This window comes from Heptranchias perlo, chromosome 9, assembly GCF_035084215.1.
Source record: "Heptranchias perlo isolate sHepPer1 chromosome 9, sHepPer1.hap1, whole genome shotgun sequence".
In the NCBI taxonomy this organism is placed as follows: Eukaryota; Metazoa; Chordata; class Chondrichthyes; order Hexanchiformes; family Hexanchidae; genus Heptranchias; species Heptranchias perlo.
Genome location: NC_090333.1, coordinates 4,859,377 through 4,881,024, shown reverse-complemented (window position 1 = coordinate 4,881,024; position 21,648 = coordinate 4,859,377). Strand labels below are relative to the sequence as shown.

The following is a 21,648-nucleotide window of genomic DNA, read 5'->3' as shown; positions in this document are numbered from 1 at the left end:
GCCTCATCACTATTTTGACAGCAAATTCTGGCCCGACCTTGTTGTTCTGCACAAGCCCCACATTGAATGGAATGCGCCACCCAAATGAAACAGTATCGAATCCCTGTTTGCTATTTTAACTAAGACGTTGACTTTGTTAGTGACGATTACTCTTTAAATAGTGGACAAAGGTATTTGATGCAGAAGTCTCTCTAGGATAGTATCACTTAACGTCCAGGCTGTTGTACCTTGAGGAATAGGATGGAAAAGTTTTGAGACAATCCCTTAGTGTTAGAGTTACAAATATCATGCAACATTTTGAAACTAATGTGCAAGCCTACACCATGCAGATTTCAGTTTGAGAGACTGCCTTGGGCTGCCTACCCTACCCCCCATTTTACAGGATAGCTGATAGATTCTTTGGGTCTTACCAGTTGTATTCACAACTATTTTGTGTTCATACTTCACATATCATAGAATCATAGAATGATACAGCACAGGCCACTCGGTCCATCGTGCCTGTGTCGGCTCTTTGAAAGAGCTATCCAATTAGTCCCACTCTCCTGCTCTTTCCCCAAAGCCCTGCAAATTTTTTCCCTTCAAGTATTTATCCAATTCCCTTTTGAAAGTTACTATTGAATCTGCTTCCACCACCCTTTTAGGCAGTGCATTCCAGATCATTACAACTCGCTGCGTAAAAACGTTCTTTCCTCATGTCACCTCTGGCACTTCTGTCAATCACCCGAAATCTGTGTCCTCCAGTTACCAACCCCTCTGCCACCGGAAACAGCCCCTCCTTCCCACTCCATCAAAACTGCTCCGGATCCTGAACACGTTCATCAAATCTCCTCCCAACCCTCTCCGCTCCAAGGAGAACAAGCCCAGCTTCTCCAGTCTCCTCACACAACCGACATCCCTCATCCCTGGCACCAAATCTCTTCTGCACCCTCAGTTAAACGGATTGCTATTCACGCTGCCCCATACAAGATTTAATTCTGCCTGGATCTGTAGCTCTCTTGATGGCGCGGTTGGTAAAGGCAAAGTATAACCAAACGAAACACGCCAGAAGGTCCTAGGTTCAATTCCTGATCTGTGCGGAGTTTGGTGGCCTTAACGACAGTGGGGGGGGCTACAAAATGGGGCTATAATTGGATTCAGTACTAAGAAAGGAAAGCCATCTGCTGTTCCTGTTCATGATCAATATTTCGTGTCACCTACTTGGAAGTGTGCCCATGAGGACATGAATGGGCTTAGCTGTGATGCCTGCCACAGTCAAATATCCTCCCAATACTCAATGTCTACACTCACCCATGAAGAATAGTCTGATGAGGTACCAGAGACCAACCTGTGCTGTGGATCTGTAGGAGTCAGGAAAGGCGAAGGCAGGGGGGAGAATATTTGGCAACAAAAATAATTTTTCATGTCTCCCAGTTCAAAAATGCATTTCTCTGTCAGAAATAACTATTCACAAAGAAGTCAAATTAATTTGTGCAGGTTACGCACAGGCTACTGACATTTATTAAGTGCTGAAAGGTTTACACCTGCCTTTCCAACTAGTTACTGACATGCAGCAGGTGAGATGTACAGCTACCTGATCTCGTTCAGGAATGATGGAAGGGAAAGTTACTGCTTGCTCACAGTTGCGAGGTAAATCCACGGGGATTAGTTTTGGAAATGGAACTATGCCCCGGGCCTCTAGTGTTTCAAATTCTTAGCAATTTACGCGCTGTAGACAGATGTTTGACACACGGCCTGTCAAAAGGGGAAGGCCATACGTCAATGTCGTGACAAATCTGTACTATTGACGCACAAGTCTCCTGGAAACAGATGTGTGTGCGTGCTCAGTGTAGTGAAAAGAACACAAGCTTTCACCAAATCAATATCACCAACTTGTCTGCATTAAAGAAAGAAAGAAAGACTTGCACCTTTCATGGCCTCAGGACGTCCCAAAACACTTTACAACCAATGAAATACTTTTTGAAGTGTAGTCACTGTTGTAATGTTGGAAACGCAGCAACCAATTTGCACACAGCAAGATCCCACAAACAGCAATGTGATAATGACTAGATGTTGTACAGTGTTGTTGGTTACGGGATAAGTATTGGCCAGGACACCGGGGAGAACTCCCCTGCTCTTCTTCGAAATAGTCCCGTGGGATCTTTAACGTCTACCTGAGAGGGCAGACAGGGCCTCGGTTTAATGTCTCACCCGAAAGATGGCACCTCCGACAGTGCGTCACTGGAGTGTCAGCCTGGATTATGGGCTCAAGTCTCTGGAGAGGGGCTTAGTAGTGGCGTCTTCTTCCCTCCGTAATGGCCCATCACACTTAATATTTTATGCCTTGGTCTCAGCTGAGGCCTAAGATAAAGGTTCATAGAATTACATAGAATGTACAGCACAGAAACAGGCCATTCGGCCCAACTGGTCAATGCTGGTGTTTATACACCAACCCCCTTATAAAACCTTGGCTGCCTCTTCAGTTAGTTCTGCGCCACACAACCATCAGAATTTTGCGGCCTTATTGCAGCAGGCTCCCTCTTCGCCCTGGGTAAAAAAATGACCCCTGACTCAGACAAAATGGGTCGGGGTTACAGTGGGGTCAGGCCTCTCTGCCTCGGCTCACACAGCAATGGCCACTCAGGGAGAGTTACTGGCAGACGGGAAGTGCCCGCTGAACTGTACCTCAGCCTGAATTAGAGTTTTCAGAAGACAAACTAAATTGAAGAGGGAAAAAATTTTTTTTTTAAAAATTATATTTACCGCATAGTGCCAGATGCGATTTGAGATAATATTAACATATTTATCGATTGTGCCTTTATGCAACTCCTCACTTCACCTGACGAAGGAGGAAAGCTCCGAAAGCTTGTGATTTCAAATAAAGCTGTTGGACTATAACCTGGTGTTGTGCGACTCCTTACATTTGTCCACCCCAGTCCATCACCGGCATCTCCACATCATTGTACAATATAATACAACAGCAATACAACCTCCTTCAAGTTAAAGAGTATTAAACACTTCCATGTTTTTCACTGAAATAGCTACATAAATCGTTTCAGCTTTATCGCAGACAAGTTCCAAAAATCGCGGCGCCCTGAAAAAATGGGGAAAAGCAATATTATGCAAAAAGTTTCCGTAAACTTGAGGTCATTGTCTAACAGATAATTTTTGCCAGCCATCTGGGTTGTTGTGTAAGTGGTCTTGATGCTGCAATCAGCTTCTATCCATGGATAATCATTTTCCACGAGGTACAAAAACCCCTCAGCAGAATGACCTCCTCGACCTCCCTGAAAACAGTGACGAGGCCAGTTCAGTCGGTCACCTCCATCACATACCCATTGGCCCCGATATTAATGGAGAGCCGGGGAGGGGTACGGGGGGAGCGCCTCGGTGATCGGCCGAGGAACCCGGCAAAGCCGGGGACGTGGAGGTCCTGCCGACCTTAACGGCAGGGCCTCATTATCATCTTTTTGTTCCGTTTCCCGCCCGGCAGCCGGGAACAGATTGACAAACTGGCCGGCGACCGGGAGGCCGCAGACGGGAACATTTGAGGACGGATCACGGCAATCGGGAGTGGGGGATGGTCGGTGATCGGAGGTTGGGGAGGCCGGCGATCACGGCTGGTGGTGGTGCGGGGAGGGGGGATAAAGGCCCCGATCGCAGAGGGGAGGCCGAAGTGCTTCCTTGAGGAGCCTGGGCGGGGTTGGGGGGGTAGGGGCGCACTCCTGCTCCTCTTGGCCCACATGAAATGCTGAGAAAGGCACTTACCTTGTGGAGACGGCAGCTCCCGCCTCCCTTTCACTGCCGGGATTCCCGAGCCCTGGGAAATCCTCACGGCAACGGTGAGTTTTAAATCGGGCTCCCAATTGCACTGTTGGAGCCCGATTTAAATGTTAATGAAGTGTCCCCGTCTCTCCACAGCGGGACAATTGGACGCCACGAAACCCACCACCTTAAAAACAGCAACGGGCGCGTGCGCGGCGGGTCAGGGACATGCTCCCCATGTTTAAGTCTTTAATCCCCAACCCCTCCCCCCGACTCTCTCCCACCCATCATGTAGGGGATTAATATTGAGGCCATTAAGTTGTTGAAAAACTGTGCCTTTCTACAAACACAAACACCTTCCACCGCCTTCTGGGTGAAATCAGGTCCGTGTCGCGATCGAATATGCTGAACAAGACACACCCAGTTTATCTTTGATCTGGCTCCAATTGTGAATATGTTTCATCGTTCACTTGGTGAAATGACAGGAGGATATCGAGTGCGTGCAATGACTTTGATCTCTTGATTACGGAGGAGGCCACTGTTTAATGTGATTTTGTTTTTTCATTCAGGGTGATCGCGGTGATCCAGGTCCTTTGGGTCCTCATGGGGAGAAAGGATCCATGGTAAGCAGTAAGTCAGACATATCTTACTCCAAGATCAACAGGTTTGTCCGTGTTAAGTCCAGGTTCAATCCCGACTGTTCACATTAGGTTTCCATTTGTTTAAACGTACAATCTATGTAATTCTCTGTAATTCTATGTAATCTGGATGCACTGTACAAATAAGAGAGCCTCCCACATCCTTTCTTAGGCAAGGGTATTAAGAGGGTTACAGACCCAAGACGGGCAGATGGAATTAAGATACAGATCAGACATGATCTAATTGAATGGCGGAACAGGCTGGAGGGGCTGAATGGCCTGCTCCTGTTCCTATGTATCATAGAATGATACAGCACAGAATCAGGCCATTCGGCCCATCGTGATCCTAGGTTCCTTTGTCCTTTCTACATCTCCTGTGGGAGATTGAAATTTCAGCAAAGGTCAGGCTTAACGCTTCAAGTACTCAAATGTTCAAATGGCGCATGTGTTTCTAAAACTGTAAGATTTGACATGGGTTTGAATGCACCTCGGTACAAAAGCAGCCGTGTAGCTCTGGAATCAGGTGGGTAGTCTCTCACCACTTCAGTGTTGTATCATTCCAGCCTAGTGCACAGCCAAGTTTGCAAAGAGTTCCCTTGAGGCTTATTGGCCTGTATTTAGTATTGGGAAAGAAGCCATGTTCTCACTGTGCTTTCTTAACGTTAAAACTGACGCTGGGCAGGGGGTGATAGGCAGTCAGCAGCATAATCCAGATCCGCCAGCTTCGCCCACACTCTACTGCCTGAGACTGGCACCTGTGATGTAATGGCACTCCGCATAAGTCACACTGGGCGAACAGGGTATCATGAAGTGGAATAACAGAAAGGATTAACAACAATAACAACTTGCATTTATATAGCGCCTTTAACATAGAAAAATGCCCCAAACATTGCAGGAGCAATTATCAAACAAAATTTGACACCAAGCCACATAAGGAGATATTAGGTCAGGTGGCCAAAAGCTTGGTCAAAAAGGTAGGTTTTAAGGAGCGTCTTAAAGGAGGAGAGAGAGGGAGAGAGGCGGAGAGGTTTAGGGAGGGAATTCCAGAATTTAGGGCTTAGGCAGCTGAAGGCACGGCCGCCAATGGTGGAGCAATTAAAATTGGGGATGCGCAGAAGGCCAGAATTGGAGGAGCGCACAGAGGTCTCAGGGGGCTGTAGGACTGGAGGAGCTTACAGAGATAGGGAGGGGGCGAGGCCATGGAGGGATTTGAAAACAAGGATGAGAATTTTAAAATCAAAACGTTTCCGGACCGGGAGCCAATGTAGGTCAGCGAGCACAGTGGGTGATGGGAGAACGGGACTCGGTGCGAGTTCGGATACGGGCAGCAGAGTTTTGGATGAGTTCAAGTTAACGGAGGGTGGAAGATGGGAGGCCGGCCAGAAGAGCATTGGAGAGGTAAGAAGGGCATGGATGTGTGTTTCAGCAGCAGATGGGCTGAGGCAGGGGCGGAGACGAGCGATTCAGTGGTGGAAGTAGCCAGGGATGGGGGATGAAGTCAGTAACTAAGAAATGGAGTTTGTGGCGGGGCCAAAGACAATGGCTTTGGTCTTCCCAATATTTAATTGGAGGAAATGTATGCTCATCCAATACTGGATGTTGGTCAAGCAGCGTGACAAATCAGAGAGAGGTGGTGGTGAGGTAGAGCTGGGTGTCGTCAGCGTACTTGTGGAATCTGCCATGTTTTCGGATGATGTCGCCGAGGGGCAGCATGTAGATGAGAAATAGGAGGGGGCCAAGGATAGATGCTTGGGGGACTCCAGAGGTAAACAATGCAATGTCTCTAATTTTTTCAAAATTCTGCTGTCTTCAAAATATAAATTAATCCAAAATCACGGAAGGGTAGATTCATCGGTCCCAGTGGGGAAGCTACGCTCAAATAGAACACAGGTTCGATGCACAGGCTCAATTGGCCAAGTGGCCTCTTTCTATGTTGTGTGATTCTGAGGTTGGAGTCGGGCGCCAGCATCTTAGGCCTGAGTCTCTGACACTCACTCCCTCTGAGTGCAGTTCCCTGCCAGGATTGCCAAATTAACCCTGATTTCTTTGGTTCGTAAATTGATATTGATCTGCGTTAAATTCCTGGGTTCTTCGGCTGTGCTTTGGATTTCAAAAGCCATATGCCTTGCTGACTTTGTCTACTTATGGCCTTTCTGAACGACTCAGCAGATTCAATCCTGAAATAGGGGAGTGAAAACTAATTCAAACAGGAGACGCAACTCGTAAAGACCACTTAACTCCATGCCAGTTATAACGAAACAACCCCGGTTAAATATACGTTATAAATAGGGGTTGCCAACTCTGGTTGGATGTATTCCTGGAGGTTTCATCACAGGAATTCCTCCCTCAATTGCCCCGCCCCCACACCACCCACCCATTGGTCGTCCAACATGTCCATTGTCACAGCGCCCCGCCTTCTCAGCCAATTGGAAAGCCAACAGACTCTTTGTTACCCGATTGGATGGTTCTTGACCGTCAGTCAAACGGCGTTTTTACAACTAATAAGCAAAAGTGTTGAAAGAAAATAATTTGTTTTTTCAACGCCCCTGTGATTTTTTTTTCTCCTGGGTTGTCCTAGAGATTAATCTTCAATTGCTGGAGACTCCAGGACACTCCTGGAGGGTTGGCAACCCTTAGTTACAACTGAAGACAATGGGAATGGGATTCAAGATGTCTGCTTGCTTGTGTAGGAGATGTGAGCACCACCTGCTGGCTAACAGAAAAAATGCAAAATCTGGTGCACTCGAATAACTTGATGTGTGTCATCCAATGCTTGTACTCACCTGGGTGGGGTTGCGGGGGGGTGGGGGGGTAATTTTGACTTCAGTGGAAACGAAAATTGGGAGAGGTGTTGAACTGGTGGCCGAGCATATCGTACTTTTTACACTATCGTCTAAAATCAAAACGCCCTCCCTGCAGTCAGAGGGAATTTCACCATGAACTGTATTGGAAACTCTCAACCTGAATTCAAAGGTGACACTTCAAAACTGTTTATGTGAATTGTAATATCCCCAGGGGGCAGGAAATACAATGGAAATGTATTCAGAGTGTTCGCTATCAGAACCTGAAACCTGGTGGTAGCAAGATGGTATCATGTAAGCTTTTTGCCAAATTCAGATGGCTCCCTTTGGACACCAGATTCTGGATCTCGCACTCACTAACTCCACATTTGAGTCAGGTATCAAGTCAAATTATATAAGGATGTGACCTTTGTTTATCATTAAAAAAGATACTGAAACTAAAATATCCAGTATGCAAGCATCTATGGTTTTGTTGCTATTCATTAGGGACATGTTGGCTTTTAAATCATCACTTGTATTCCCTTGAATATAGAAGATTAAGGGGTGATCTAATTGAGGATCTAATCAAGATGATGAAAGGAGTTGATGGGGTAGATGGAGAGAAAGCATTTCCTCTGGTGGGGCAGTCCAGAACAAGGGGACATAACCTTAAAATTAGAGCAAGGCCATTCAAAGGTGATGTCAGGAAGCACTTCTTCACACAAAGGGGAGTGAAAATCTGGAACTCTCTCCCCCGAAAAGCTGTTGAGGCTGGAGGTCAATTGAAAATGTCAAAACTGAGATTGGTAGATATTCTTAGGTAAGGGTATTAAGGGTTATGGAACCAAGGCGGGTAGATTGAGTTAAGATACAGATCATCCATGATCTCATTGAATGGCGGAACAGGCTCAAGGGGCTGAATGGCCTCCTCCTGTTCCTATGTTCCTATCACAATTTTTCAGCATCCACTTTTGGTGCTGGTTCAGTCTTTTAGGTCTTGAATGTTGTGGCATAGGCAAACGTCACATAGCTCATTCATTCCTTTAGAGTAATAGTGTGAATACTATTTGCCCTGACACAATGCTAAGTTCTACCCTTCTTTTTGGAACAAGTAATGTTTGTTCACTGGTTTGCAACACACCAGTTTCCCTCTTTCCCATTACATTGGGTCTGAGGAGCACAGTAACATTCAGAATTACGACAGCGAAGGAATGTATTAGATTGTTACACAATTTGTCTTCCTTTCAGTTCCTCAGTCATAAGGCCTGACATTTAAAAAATACCTCCATCAATAAACTCAGGCTCCATAAAAACCGGTACAGGAGTGCCCCCAACTGATTCCCTAAACAGGACTGAGGGAAACACCAATACAGAGTCTCAAAAGATAAAGAAATTATGTATATATTTTCCACGACAAGATATCCCTCACATACTTTCAAGTTTTTTCTGGTGTGTGTGTGTGTGTGTGTGTTTGTAGCTCTTTCAGTTCAAGGGCCCCAACTCTCGACTCAGTGTCTCCCCTCCCTCCACTGAAGGTGCTGACTCGTGCTGGGATATACTTCCGTGTGTGTTGTTTGCATCGCCTAAGTGGCTATTTTTTTTTTAATGTGTGAGTCTAGGCAATCCATCCAACCACGGCGCAATCACAGCCAAACCCGATCCTATCTCATCTATGGTCCACATACCTGCACTTTGCCGCAAGAGTAATTGGATTAGGAATGAGAACCACGCTGAGAGTTTTCTCCCTTCCCTAGCCCGAAGGCATTGAACCCAATTATAGCGACCTTTTTGCTGCCCCAGCTGGAACTCAGCCACGGACCAGCGGTTTTATGGTCTATACTGTTCAGTTCCACATGGGGCCCTTCTCAACTCATTTACATGCGTTGTCCCTGAATTATAAGCTATGAGCTTCATGTTAGGTTTCAAGGTTGTTTTTGTGACTGGAAGCCTGTGGCCAGTGGGGTACCACCGGGATCGGTGCTGGGTCCCTTGCTGTTTGTGGTCTACATTAACGACTTGGATATGAATGTAAAAGGTATGATCAGTAAGTTCGCTGATGATACAAAAATTGGTAGGGTGGTAAATAGCGAGGAGGATAGCCTCAGTCTGCAGGACGATATAGATGGGATGGTCAGATGGGCGGAACAGTGGCAAATGGAATTTAACCCGGAAAAGTGCGAGGTGATGCACTTTGGAGGGACTAACAAGGCAAGGGAATACACAATGAATGGGAGGACCCTAGGCAAGACAGAGGGTCAGAGGGATCGTGGTGTGCAAGTTCACAGATCCCTGAAGGCGGCGGAACAGGTAGATAAGGTGGTAAAGAAGGCATATGGGATACTTGCCTTTATTAGCTGAGGCATAGAATATAAGAGCAAGGAGGTTATGATGGAGCTGTATAAAACACTGGTTAGGCCACAGCTGGAGTACTGTGTGCAGTTCTGGTCGCCACACTACAGGAAGGATGTGATCGCTTTGGAGAGGGTGCAGAGGAGATTCACCAGGATGTTACACTGGGCTGGAGCGCTTCAGCTATGAAGAGAGACTGGGAAGATTGGGTTTGTTTTCCTTGGAGCAGAGGAGGCTGAGGGGGGGGACATGATTGAGGTGTACAAAATTATGAGGGGCACAGATAGGATGGATACTAAGGAGCTTTTTCCCTTCGTTGAGGGTTCTATAACAAGGGGGCATAGATACAAGGTAAAAGGCGGGAGGTTTGGAGGGGATTTGAGAAAGAACTTTTTCACCCAGAGGGTGGTTGGAGTCTGGAACTCACTGCCTGAGAGGGTTGTGGAGGCAGGAACCCTCACAACATTCAAGAAGCATTTGGATGAGCACTTGAAATGCCATAGCATACAAGGCTACGGACCAAATGCTGGAATATGGGATTAGATTAGACAGGGCTTGATGGCCGGCGTGGACACGATGGGCCGAAGGGCCTCTATCCGTGCTGTATAACTCTATGACTCTATGACTCTATATTAAAAAACATATTATAAAAAGAATATAGAGGCATTGGAGTGGGTGCAAAAAAGCTTCACATGGATGATACCCGAGAGGGCATACCTATCAGAAAAGTTTAAACAGGCTGGGGCTCTTTTCTCTAGAAAAGAGAAGGCTAAGATTCTGAAGGAGTTTAATAGGTTAGACGTAGACAAGATGTTTCCACTTGTGGGGGGGGCCATAAATATAAGATAGTCACTAATAAATCCAATAGGGAATTCAGGAGAAACTTCTTTACCCAGAGAGTGGTTAGAATGTGGAACTCGCTACCAGAAAGAATAGCTGAGGCGAATAGCATCGATGCATTTATGGGGAAGATGGATAAACATATGAGGGAGAAAGGAATAGAAGGTTTGCTAATACGGTTAGATGAAGAGGGGTGGGAGGAGGCTTGTGTGGAGCAATTGGGCTGAATGGCCTGTTTCTGTGCTGTACATTCTATGTAATTCTATGTTAAAAGGATTTAATTATAGATTGTGAGTTACTGGAGTAACATCATGACTGGATTCTTGGCTGTGGATCGCTTTCTATATTTGCCTGAGTGTTACCAGGTGAGGTTTTGCCAAATGAAACCATGAGTGATCTGGATCTAAGAAAGCACGTTAATAAGAACTGTATCAAAATGCCGACATGTTTCCTCAGTTCTGCTGATCCAGAGTGGATTGAGTCTTTTGGATTTTTTTTTAAGTTGAGAAAACGCCCATAGAGCAGGACACTATCAAAGATGAAAAGAGTAAAAGGAGAGACAATCTAAATCAGGAAGTAATGATTGATGCCAAATTTGGGTTCTAAAAGCCTGAAGATTGTAGGAGGATAAGGAAAAAAACAAGGTTGATAAAGAATGCCATAACTTAGAGGTCTTGGGATAGAATAGTGGAGTTGAGGTCGAAGGTCAGCCATAATCTTATTGAATGACGGAGCAGGCTCGAGGGGCCGTATGGCCTACTCCTGCTCCTATTTCTTATGTTCTTATGTTAAACATAGAAACATAGAAAATAGGTGCAAGAGTAGGCCATTCGGCCCTTCGGGCCTGCTCCGACATTCAAAATGATCATGGTTGATCATCTAACTCAGTACCCTGTTCCCGCTTTTTCCCCATATCCCATGATCCCTTCAGCATTAAGAAATATATCTATCTCCTTCTTGAATACATCTAATGACTTGGCCTCCACTGCCTTCTGTGGCAGAGAATTCCACAGGTTCACCACCCTCTGAGTGAAGAAATTTCTCCTCATCTCGGTTCTAAATGACATACCCCGTATCCTGAGACCTTGACCCCTGGTTCTGGACTCCCCAGCCATCGGGAACATCCTCCCTGCATCTAGTCTGTCTAGTCCTGTTAGAATTTTATATGTTTCGATGAGATCACTTCTCATTCTTCTAAATTCTAGTGAATATAGGCCAAGTCGACCCAATCTCTCCTCATACATCAGTCCTGCCATCCCAGGAACCAGTCTGGTAAACCTTCGTTGCACTCCCTCCATGGCAAGGACATCCTTCCTCAGATAAGGAGACCAAAACTGCACACAATACTCCAGGTGTGGTCTCACCAAGGCCCTGTATAACTGCAGTAAGACATCCCTGCTCCTGTACTCAAATCCTCTTGCAATGAAGGCCAACATACCATTCGCCTTCCTAACTGCTTGCTGCACCTGAATGCTCCCTTTCAGCGACTGGTGTACAAGGACACCCAGGTCTCGTTGCACCTCCCCCTTTTCCCAATCTATCACCATTAATGTTCTAATACATTAGCATAGGAGATTGTGCAATGATTTCTGATTTTAACACAGGGAGCTTATAAGGTAGAGGAAGAGCCAAAAGATAGCTTTGAAAACACTGTTTGATGCTGTAATGAGGGACCGTACACTTCTATAGAAGGATGAACTGGATGAGCTGACAGTGCCTCCCTCAACCGGACTTCTCTTTGTGACTTCTGTGAACTGATAGGAGTGCTAGAATTGTTCTCAAGACCCCCGGCTTAGGGAGGCAAAAATGAACCAAGGTTCACTTATTCCAATCCAGCAACCCCTGTCTTTACACAGACGTCAGGTGAGGACAGAATTAGGCTCGATCATTATATGAGATTTTGAAAGTTATGGGGAATCCTATTTGTGGTCAGAACAATGATTTCTTTTGACATTTGATTGCTGCAACAGCAGCCTCATCCCCTTTCATACATCACATCTCATGCAACAAATTAGTTTAATGTGAATTTTCTATTTGCTTGGTTTTAAAGAGAAGTTTGGAGGAAATATATAACAGACATCATGGTTGTACGAGAGACCTCAACTTACATGTTTTTTTTTTCAAATGTGGATTACACAGACCAAGTAAAAACCCTCAAAGAAAATGTTTGCAATTAAGTGTAGCAAATCGCAAAGTCTACAGGGCAATAAACAGCTCGTGCCTCATAAACACTTTGTTACATCGTGAGGTGTTTATTGAGGCAAAGGACCCACTTGCCAAGATCACTCTGAGGTTTCGGTGTTTATATTTTGTACAAGAAGTGCCAGCTTTTATTTAAAAAATAACAATTAAAAACTCTTTTGATTACTATGAATTCAAAAATCTAGAATTCTAAAGTTTTAGTCAGTGGAAGTAAGTGGAGAGCTCTCTCAGAGCACCAACTTTGGTGCGATGGGCCTAAATAGCCTCCTGATCTACTGTAACATTCTATGATAAACCATATTTCTCTTATTTATTCTTGGGATATGGGCTCGCTGGCAAGAACGATATTTATTGCCCATCCCTAGTTGCCCTTGTACAACCGAGTTGCTTGTTAGGCTACTTCAGGAGGGCATTTAAGAGTCAACCACGTTAGTGTGGGACTGGAGTCACCTATTTTTTTTTCAAAAAATATACTTTATTCATAAAATTTGCAGCAATACATACAATATAGTTGTCATATCACATTCCAAACGTACACAATACAGATTATACAATTTGCAGGTTACATCAAGTACAGTTCAATGAATGGTGTCTATAACGAGGGGGCACAGATTTAAGGTGAGAGGGGAGAGATACAAAAGGGTCCAGAGGGGCAATTTTTTCACTCAAAGGGTGGTGAGTGTCTGGAACGAGCTGCCAGAGGCAGTAGTAGAGGCGGGTACAATTTTGTCTTTTAAAAAGCATTTGGACAGTTACATGGGTAAGATGGGTATCGAGGGATATGGGCCAAGTGCAGGCAATTGGGACTAGCTTAGTGGTATAAACTGGGCGACATGGACATGTTGGGCCGAAGGGCCTGTTTCCACGTTGTAACTTCTATGATTCTATGATTCTATGAACACATTGGACATAATTACAGTTCATGACACTCGAGGGTGCCTCATTGCAATACACTCAATACACATTTTTGATAACAGGTACGTTACAGATTCTTTACAGGTTCATTACAGATTCATTACAGTTACATTACATCAATTAAAATTTTACATTCTGCCCGAGGGGATTTTTATAGGACAGACTGGGTAAGGACAGCGGGTTTCCTTCCCTGAAATGAACCAGTTGGGTTTTTATGACAATCCAACAACTTCATGGTCACTTTTTACTGGTACTAGCTTTTTATTTCCAGATTTTTTTCTTTTAAACCGAATTCAAATTCTGAAAATGCTATGGCAGGATTTGAACTCACTTTCTCTAGATTATTAGTCCAGGGCCTCTGGATTACTCGTCCAGTATACCACTATAACCACTATACTACCATACCCTCTGTGTCGGAATAATTGTAACGGTTAACTGATCCAATGAGTACGATGCTCATTCAGGGTGTCCCAAAAAGCTTCACAGCTAATGAAGCTACTTTGCTCACGGCAATGAGATAAATGACCAGATAATCTGTTTTAGTGATTTTGGTTGAGGGATAAATATTGGCCAGGACACCGGGGAGAACTCCCCTACTTTTCTTTGAATAGTGCCATGGGATATTTTACGTACACCTGAGAGGGCAGACGGGGAGTAAAAATATTTAAGCCAAGTTATTTGGTCAGATAGGAATTATTAATTTGTAGAGTGAGTAGCAGACTTTTTTTTAACCTCCTTCTTCTGCAGTTTCTTCCCCGCCTCTTCTCCTCTCCCTGTTTGCTCATATGTGAACAAAGCGGCAATGCTTTCATCAGAGAAGAAGGTGAGCCATTGTTTCATGTTAAGCCGAGACAATGGGTCACAGCTGGCTATTCAACTGTAGGAAGCTCCACAATCGAGCCTGATTCTGCCATTGCCCAACACCTGTGCCTGCACATGTCCAGCAGGGCCCGCTGGGTCGTGATCAGAAGCGGAAACACTGGCTGATTTTCCCCTGCGTAACCCAGGGGCACTGAGGCCAATGGCAGTGCTTCTACTGTCACAGCACAGTCTCAGGATCAAACCTGAGGCCTTCCTGATCTGTAGGACTCAGCTCCTTACTGCCTTAACCAACCGAGCCATCGGCTGATTTGCCTGGGGTTTTTTTTGGTTCCATTCAGATCTTAATTTAACGCAACCAGGATGACGCGAGCCTATTTTTATTATTGTGCAAAATGATAATGAAAATAGCTAATCCTGTTATATTAATGCATAGGAAAGCATTGTGCTTCAGTAAGCAGTATTAGTGAATATCTTCTCAAACAATGGCAAGATACAACACTGATTGATGGAAATTGTTGAATTTACACTCGAGCAGTAACTATGACTCGATTCCGCCAGAATCAAAAGGGCGTTAATGTCACCGGGTCGAATTATTACCAACTGGTTTGTTATTATCTTTGCAATGATATCCTTACGATGGGCAAATGGTGTCCTTCAGTGCTGTATCATTCTATGATTCTATAACCATTGTCAAGGACCACTACTTATTATAAGCCAACAGTTTGGGTCAGTCATGCGACAAAAGTCACCAGGAATAATATTGGAGATTTCATAGTCAATGCTGACAGAGAGGTTTTAATATTATGGGCATCACAGAGACCTGGCGAAATAATTAGACAGAGTGGGGTTAAATTTAAAAATCTATAAGTTGCTCTGGAGGGACAGAAAGAATAAACTCAGAGGGGATGTGGCTCTTAATGTCAAAGGAGTTAGACAAAATTAGAATCAGGTATAGATAAGTTGGTAACATTAAGGATCTAGTTAAATGATATCATGAAGAAGAAACTAATGATTGGAATTACAGGCTACCAAGTTAAGAAAACAAACTTTGGACCTGAAAGGTTATACTCAAATAGAGGACGTATGAGGGGGATCAAACACAATTGTTACGGGAAACCTCAATTTACCAGAGATCAAATGGAAGGATTATTATGGAAATAAGAGGAAAGAAAATATATTTTTGGGCATGATAATGGACTGTTACTTTATCCAATATATTTTTTATTAATTCATGGGATGTGGGCGTCTCTGGCAAAGCCAGAATTTATTGCCCACCCCTAATTACCCTTGAGAAGGTGGTGATAAGCCGCCTTCTTGAACCACTGCAGTCTGTATGGTGAACATGCTCCCACAGTGCTGTTAGGTCGGGAGTTCCAGGATTTTGACCCAGTGACGATGAAGGAGCGGAGATATATTTCCAAGTCAGGATGGTGTGTGACTTGGAGGGGAATGATTAAGGAATCTGCAAGGGGGAGGGGGAGGGGGGGCAACATTGGACCAAATACTGTATAATAACCAGGTGATGATGGAGCAGGTTAGAGTGAGAGAGCACCTTGAAAATGGTGGCCACAATGTGATGGAGTTCAGTGTCAGATTTACATTAGAGGAAATGGGTACTACACAAACTCTCAATTTTTGGAAAATGGGTTTTGAAAGAATGAGGAGTGAGGTTTATGGAGGGATGGTATGCCTATAAGAAAGGATGAACTTTTCTAGTTGGTTTCATGTAGCCGGACTTGAATAGACATTGTCAAGTCATTAGATAATTTAAGTACCCGAAACAACTACTTCAAGAACTCTGGTGCCATGTCACCATATTGGTTGCTGTGATAGCTTGTGTTGCGGAAGGCACTACAATTGCTACATTGGAGCTTTTAAGGGGGACTTTGTCTTTATGAAAACTGTAATTTGATTTATTTGTTTAAGTAAGCGTAAAATCAAAGGAACTTGCAACATTTTTGTCTGTTAGTCACAAGTGAAACAATGTATTTGGCAAAATTTAAGTCCTCACACTCGCGGGTTTGTAAAGAGGTGAAAAGATATTTGCCAAACACATTTTGAATTTGCTGGCCTCTGATCAAGCTGCTTGGATTGCAAAAAGATTTTGTGTTCCACTAAATACTTCCATCAATTTTAAGACTCTGTTTATTAGGTTTTACATGCTATTTGTTACTTGTTATGATGATCTGGAATGCATTGCCTGAAAGGAAGCAAATTCAATAGGAACTTTCGAAAGGGAATTGGAAAAATACTTAAAGGGGAAAAATTTGTAGGGCGGGGGGGAGCGGGACTAATCAGATAGCTCTTTCAAAGAGCCGGCACAGGCACGATGGGCCGAATGGCCTCCTTCTGTGCTGTATCATTCTGTGATTCCATGATACTTACTTCAGACTTCTGTCTTTCTCCAGTCAGCATCGTTTGGAAGAAATGTTGTATGTTAAAACAGTATCAGTGTGGTTGGAGTCAGCCGGCAGCAATTAAATCCACTGAGAAACGCCCAACCACACAGTTGTCACTGCAAGAATCTCAACTCTGGTGGAAAATACTGTGGATAATTTCCAGTTCTTTAATTGCTCTGTTTTTGTTGTTTATTTTGGCAGGGTTATATGGGACCTCCAGGAACTCCTGGGCCAATAGGGCCCCAAGGACTATCAGTGAGTAAATGTTTTATAACATCAACACTAAAACATTCCCAAATTAAACTAATGACGGAACCTAATTGCATTTGACCCAGTCTTCCTCTGTGAGCGCAGCTATCACCGTGCAACATATGAAATTCAAGGGTCCATAAAAGGGGCTGAATGCTTAGACATTGATTGCAATGGCTATTAACATAGAAAATAGGAGCAGGAGTAGGCCATTCGGCCCTTCGAGCCTGCTCCGCCATTCACTATGATCATGGCTGATCCTCTATCTCAATACCATATTCCCGCTCTCTCCCCATACCCCTTGATCCTTTTGTGTCTAGAAATCTAGCTATCTCCTTCTTAAATATACTCAGTGACTTGGCCTCCACAGCCTTCTGTGGTAGAGAATTCCACAGGTTCACCACCCTCTGAGTGTAGAAATTTCTCCTCATCTCAGTCCTAAATGTCCTACCCCGTATCCTGAGACTGTGACCCCATATTCTGGACCCCCCAGCCAGGGGAAACATCCTCCCTGCATGCAGTCTGTCTAGCCCTGTCAGAATTTTATATGTTTCAATGAGATCCCCTCTCATTCTTCTAAACTCGAGTGAATACAGGCCGAGTCGACCCAATCTCTCCTCATGCGACAGTCCTGCAATCCCAGGAATCAGTCTGGTGAACCTTCGCTGCACTCCCTCAATGGCAAGTATATCCTTTCTTAGGTAAGGAGACCAAAACTGCACACAATACTCCAGGTGTGGTCTCACCAAGGCCCTGTATAACTGCAGTAAGATATCCTTGCTCCTCTACTCAAATCCTCTTGCAATGAAAGCCAACATACCATTTACCTTCCGAACTGCTTGCTGCACCTGCATGTTTGCTTTCAGTGACTGGTGTACAAGGACATCCAGGTCCCTTTGTACATCAACATTTCCCAATCTATCACCATTTAAATAATGCTCTGCCTTTCTGTTTTTCCTTCCGAAGTGGATAACTTCACATTTATCCACATTATACTGCATCTGCCATGTATTTGCCCACTCACTCAACTTGTCTAGATCACCTTGGAGCCTCTTTGCATCCTCCTCATGACTCACGATCCCACCTAGCTTTGTGCCATAAAGGTTCAATATTTCATATGTATTTGTATCAAAAATGACTGAACTGCTCAAATGGAGTGATGAATGATTTGTGATATTTTTGCAATGAATCCTATTTTGTCACCAGTTTGTTGCTGTGTGGTATAAATATGAGAGGCCCAGCTCAACCTGTTCAGGCCACAGCTAAAATAGTCCTTGCCCTGTTTTTTTAGGCAGCAATAGCTCGTTTCTGACCCAGACTCTTAAATTTGTTTACCCTCATTGGAACTTGCGATTCTGGGTCTTGAGCAGCCTAACCAGTGTTACCAGAACTGAGAGGTTATAACTATCAGGAAAGATTGAACAGGCTGGGGCTCTTTTCTCTGAGAGGTGACCTGATAGAGGTCTTTAAAATTCTGAAGGGATTTGATAGGGTAGATGTAGAGAAGATGTTTCCACTTACGGGGACGAGCACAACTAAGGGCCATAAATATAAGATAGTCACCAATAAATCCAATAGGGAATTCAGGAGAAAGGGGTAGCTCTTCCCATTGTAGTAAAGATCAGAAATATATTAAACTTTTATGCAACCGGATCCTTCCAAGCCATCGTGGGGATCCTATGCCGTATCTTCCATCTTTGGGTAGATGCTGAGAGGCTGTTTCTCCTGGCTGGAGAGTCTAGAACTAAGGGGCACTGTCTCAGGATAAGGGGTCAGCCATTTAGGACTGAGATGGGGAGGAATTTCTTCAGTCAGAGGGTTGTGAATCTTTGGAATTCTATACCCCAGAGGACTGTGGTTGCTCAGTCGTTGAATATATTCAAGGCTGAGATAGATAGATTTTTGGACTCTAGGGGAATCAAGGGATATGGGGATCGGGCGGGAAAGTGGAGTTGAGGTGGAAGATCAGCCATGATCTTATTGAATGGCAGAGCAGGCTCAAGGGGCCGTCTGGTCTACTCCTGCTCCTATTTCTTATGATCTTATATTCTTATGTTTTTTGCCATCTTTGGTGGATCAAGCTAGTGACCCACATGCTTATTAAAATTGATGAGTCAATGATATCTTAGCAAATCTGAACAGGAATTTGTAAGTCATTCCCATTAAAGTGCTCAGTATCTGATTTCTCATCCCTAAGATGGAAGGATGATTTAATAGATGTCTTTAAAATTATGAAGGGGTTTGATAGGGTAGACGTAGAGAAGATGTTTCCACTTGTGGGGGAGTTCAAAACTAGGGGTCATAAATATAAGATAGGTACTGATAAATCCAATAGGGAATTCAGGAGAAACTTCTTTACCCAAAGAGTGGTAAGAATGTGTAACTGGCTACCACAAGGAGTCGTTGAGGCAAATAGCATTGATGCATTTAGGGGGAAACTAGATAAACACATGAGGGAGAAAGGAATAGAAGAATATGTAGATATAGTTAGATGAAGTAGGGTGGGAGGAAGCTTGTGTGGAGCATAAACACCGCCATAGACCAGTTGGGCCGAATGGCCTGTTTCTGTGCTGTACATTTGACGTAAGTCAAGGGATGGCTAGAGGCCGCAAAAAAAGGCCCAAAAATTTGGAACATTTTTAGTATTTTGTGGAGTCAGAACGAACAACACAAAACCACAGCGGCCACCTACCAGCCCCCACCCATGCCCCCCCCCACCATGATCGCGCCCCATCCCCAATCACCTCTCCCCGCCTCAAGATCCCCCCAACCCCCGATCGCCTCACCCCCCCCCCTAACGACTGCCCCCCAACGAGCACCCGTTCCCCCGATTGCCTCTCACCTGCCCCCCCGCAATGATCACCACCCCCCCAACCCCCGATCGCCTCTCCCCGCCCCCCCACGATCACCCCCCCACCCCCAATCGGCTCATTTCCCAGCAGGCGAGCTGCGTCGGTGAACCTCAATGACTGATTTAATCTATCGCAGCCCGAGGATGAATTTACCTCGATCCTCGGGCCCTCTCTGTTCCAGCGCACCGTCACTGCACGCAACCAGAATCCAGCCCGGTTTTGGGGCGCGAAGGAATTTAGGCCCCAATGTGTTTCTTTTTATACTGAGAAATTTAGCATAAGGTGGGGGACTCCTACCATACAAGATCACCAACACTGAAACAAATAAGACTGAAGAAGAGAGGTAAGTGGACAGAACAGGTGGATAACGGGGAAGCGAGAAGGGATTAAAAAAAAACGATTGCGAAGAAAGAGGGTAAAGAAATGTTATCAATCCCCTCAGGACTATCCATGAGGCACTCACCAGTGCCCATGAGAATTGCTGGTGATGTTGGTGGTCCGAGCGCAAGCAATCCAGAACATCTAATTGTGTGGAAGGATGTATCTCTTCAACCTAGATAGGAAGAAGGAATACCCAATGATTGTTTCACAACGATCAGGCGTGGGACACCCAATGCGACCCAGAATAACTCACAACGAGTACATCATTGGGGAGATCTGTGGTCTTTTAAGAAGGACCTTCAAGTATCTTGAGTTGGTCTGGCCCCTATTCCCCATCAGATAAACAACAACAACTTGCATTTCTATAGCGCCTTTAATGTAGTGGAACGTCCCAAGGTGCTTCGCAGGAGCGATTATCAAACAAAATTGATGCTGAGCCACATAAGGAGATATCAGGACAGGTGACCAAAAACTTGGTCAAAGAGTTAGGTTTTAAGGAGCATCTTAAAGGAGGAGGAGAGAGGTGGAGAGGCGGAGAGGGTTAGGAGGGAATTTCAGAGCTGAAGGCACGGCCAATGGTGGAGCGATTAAAATTGGGAATGCGCAAGAGGCCAGAATTGGAGGAGCGCAGAGATCTCAGAGGGTTATAGGGCTGGAGGAGGTTACAGAGATAGGCAGGGTCGAGGCCAGGGAGAGATTTGAAAACAAGGATGAGAATTTTAAAATTGAGGCGTTGCCGGAAGGGGAGCCAATGTAGGTCAACGGACACAGGGGTGATGGGTGAATGGGACTTGATGCGAGTTGGGATACGGGCAGCAGAGTTTTGATGAGCTCAAGTTTGTGGAGGGTGGAAGATGGGAGGCCGGCCAGGAGAGGCTAAGATTGAGGTCCAGACCCTGTGGCGTAGCAGGCTGTACTCCGTAAACTGATTGGCTGAATCTAACTTATTTTCAGAGGCGAGCTGCAGTTATCGGTCTTGCAACATCTTTTATGTTACCAATACTCCATCATGTAGGTAAAACCGCTCTATAACAATTACCATCAACCTTCAGTCCAGCCCATTAACCGTCACATTCAGCATCACTGAAATTGTTGCATTATGGACCAGTTTCACCGACATCATATCAAATACTCCTTATTGCGCCAGCCAGATCTTCTTAAGTTCACCATTTGCTTTGTTGACGACATCACCGTTCATTGTTGTCGATTTCTAGAGGTTGATCCAATAGCTATTCAAAGAAAGAAAGACATTTATAAATCACCTTTCAGGACGTCTCAAAGCGCTTTACAGCCAATGAAGTACCTTTGAAGTGTAGCCACTGCTGCAGGAAACGCAGCAGCCAATTTGTGCACAGCAAGGTCCCACAAACGGCAATGTGATAAAGACCAGATCATCTGTTTCAGTGATGTTGGTTGAGGGATAAATACTGGCCGGGACACCACGGAGGACTCACTTGCTCTTCTTCGGATAGTGCCATGG

At 44.8% G+C, this 21,648-nt stretch overlaps 1 protein-coding gene across 1 annotated transcript in view; it reads left to right on the top strand.

Moving 5' to 3' along the window:
• The window catches only part of LOC137325103 (collagen alpha-1(XXIV) chain), a 423,963-nt gene that overhangs the window by 270,322 nt on the left and 131,993 nt on the right, over positions 1–21,648 (top strand). The window contains exons 25-26 of the mRNA XM_067989822.1: positions 4,311–4,364; positions 16,888–16,941. Coding sequence (XP_067845923.1) covers positions 4,311–4,364; positions 16,888–16,941 — 108 coding nt within the window. The remainder of the gene's footprint in view (positions 1–4,310; positions 4,365–16,887; positions 16,942–21,648) is intronic.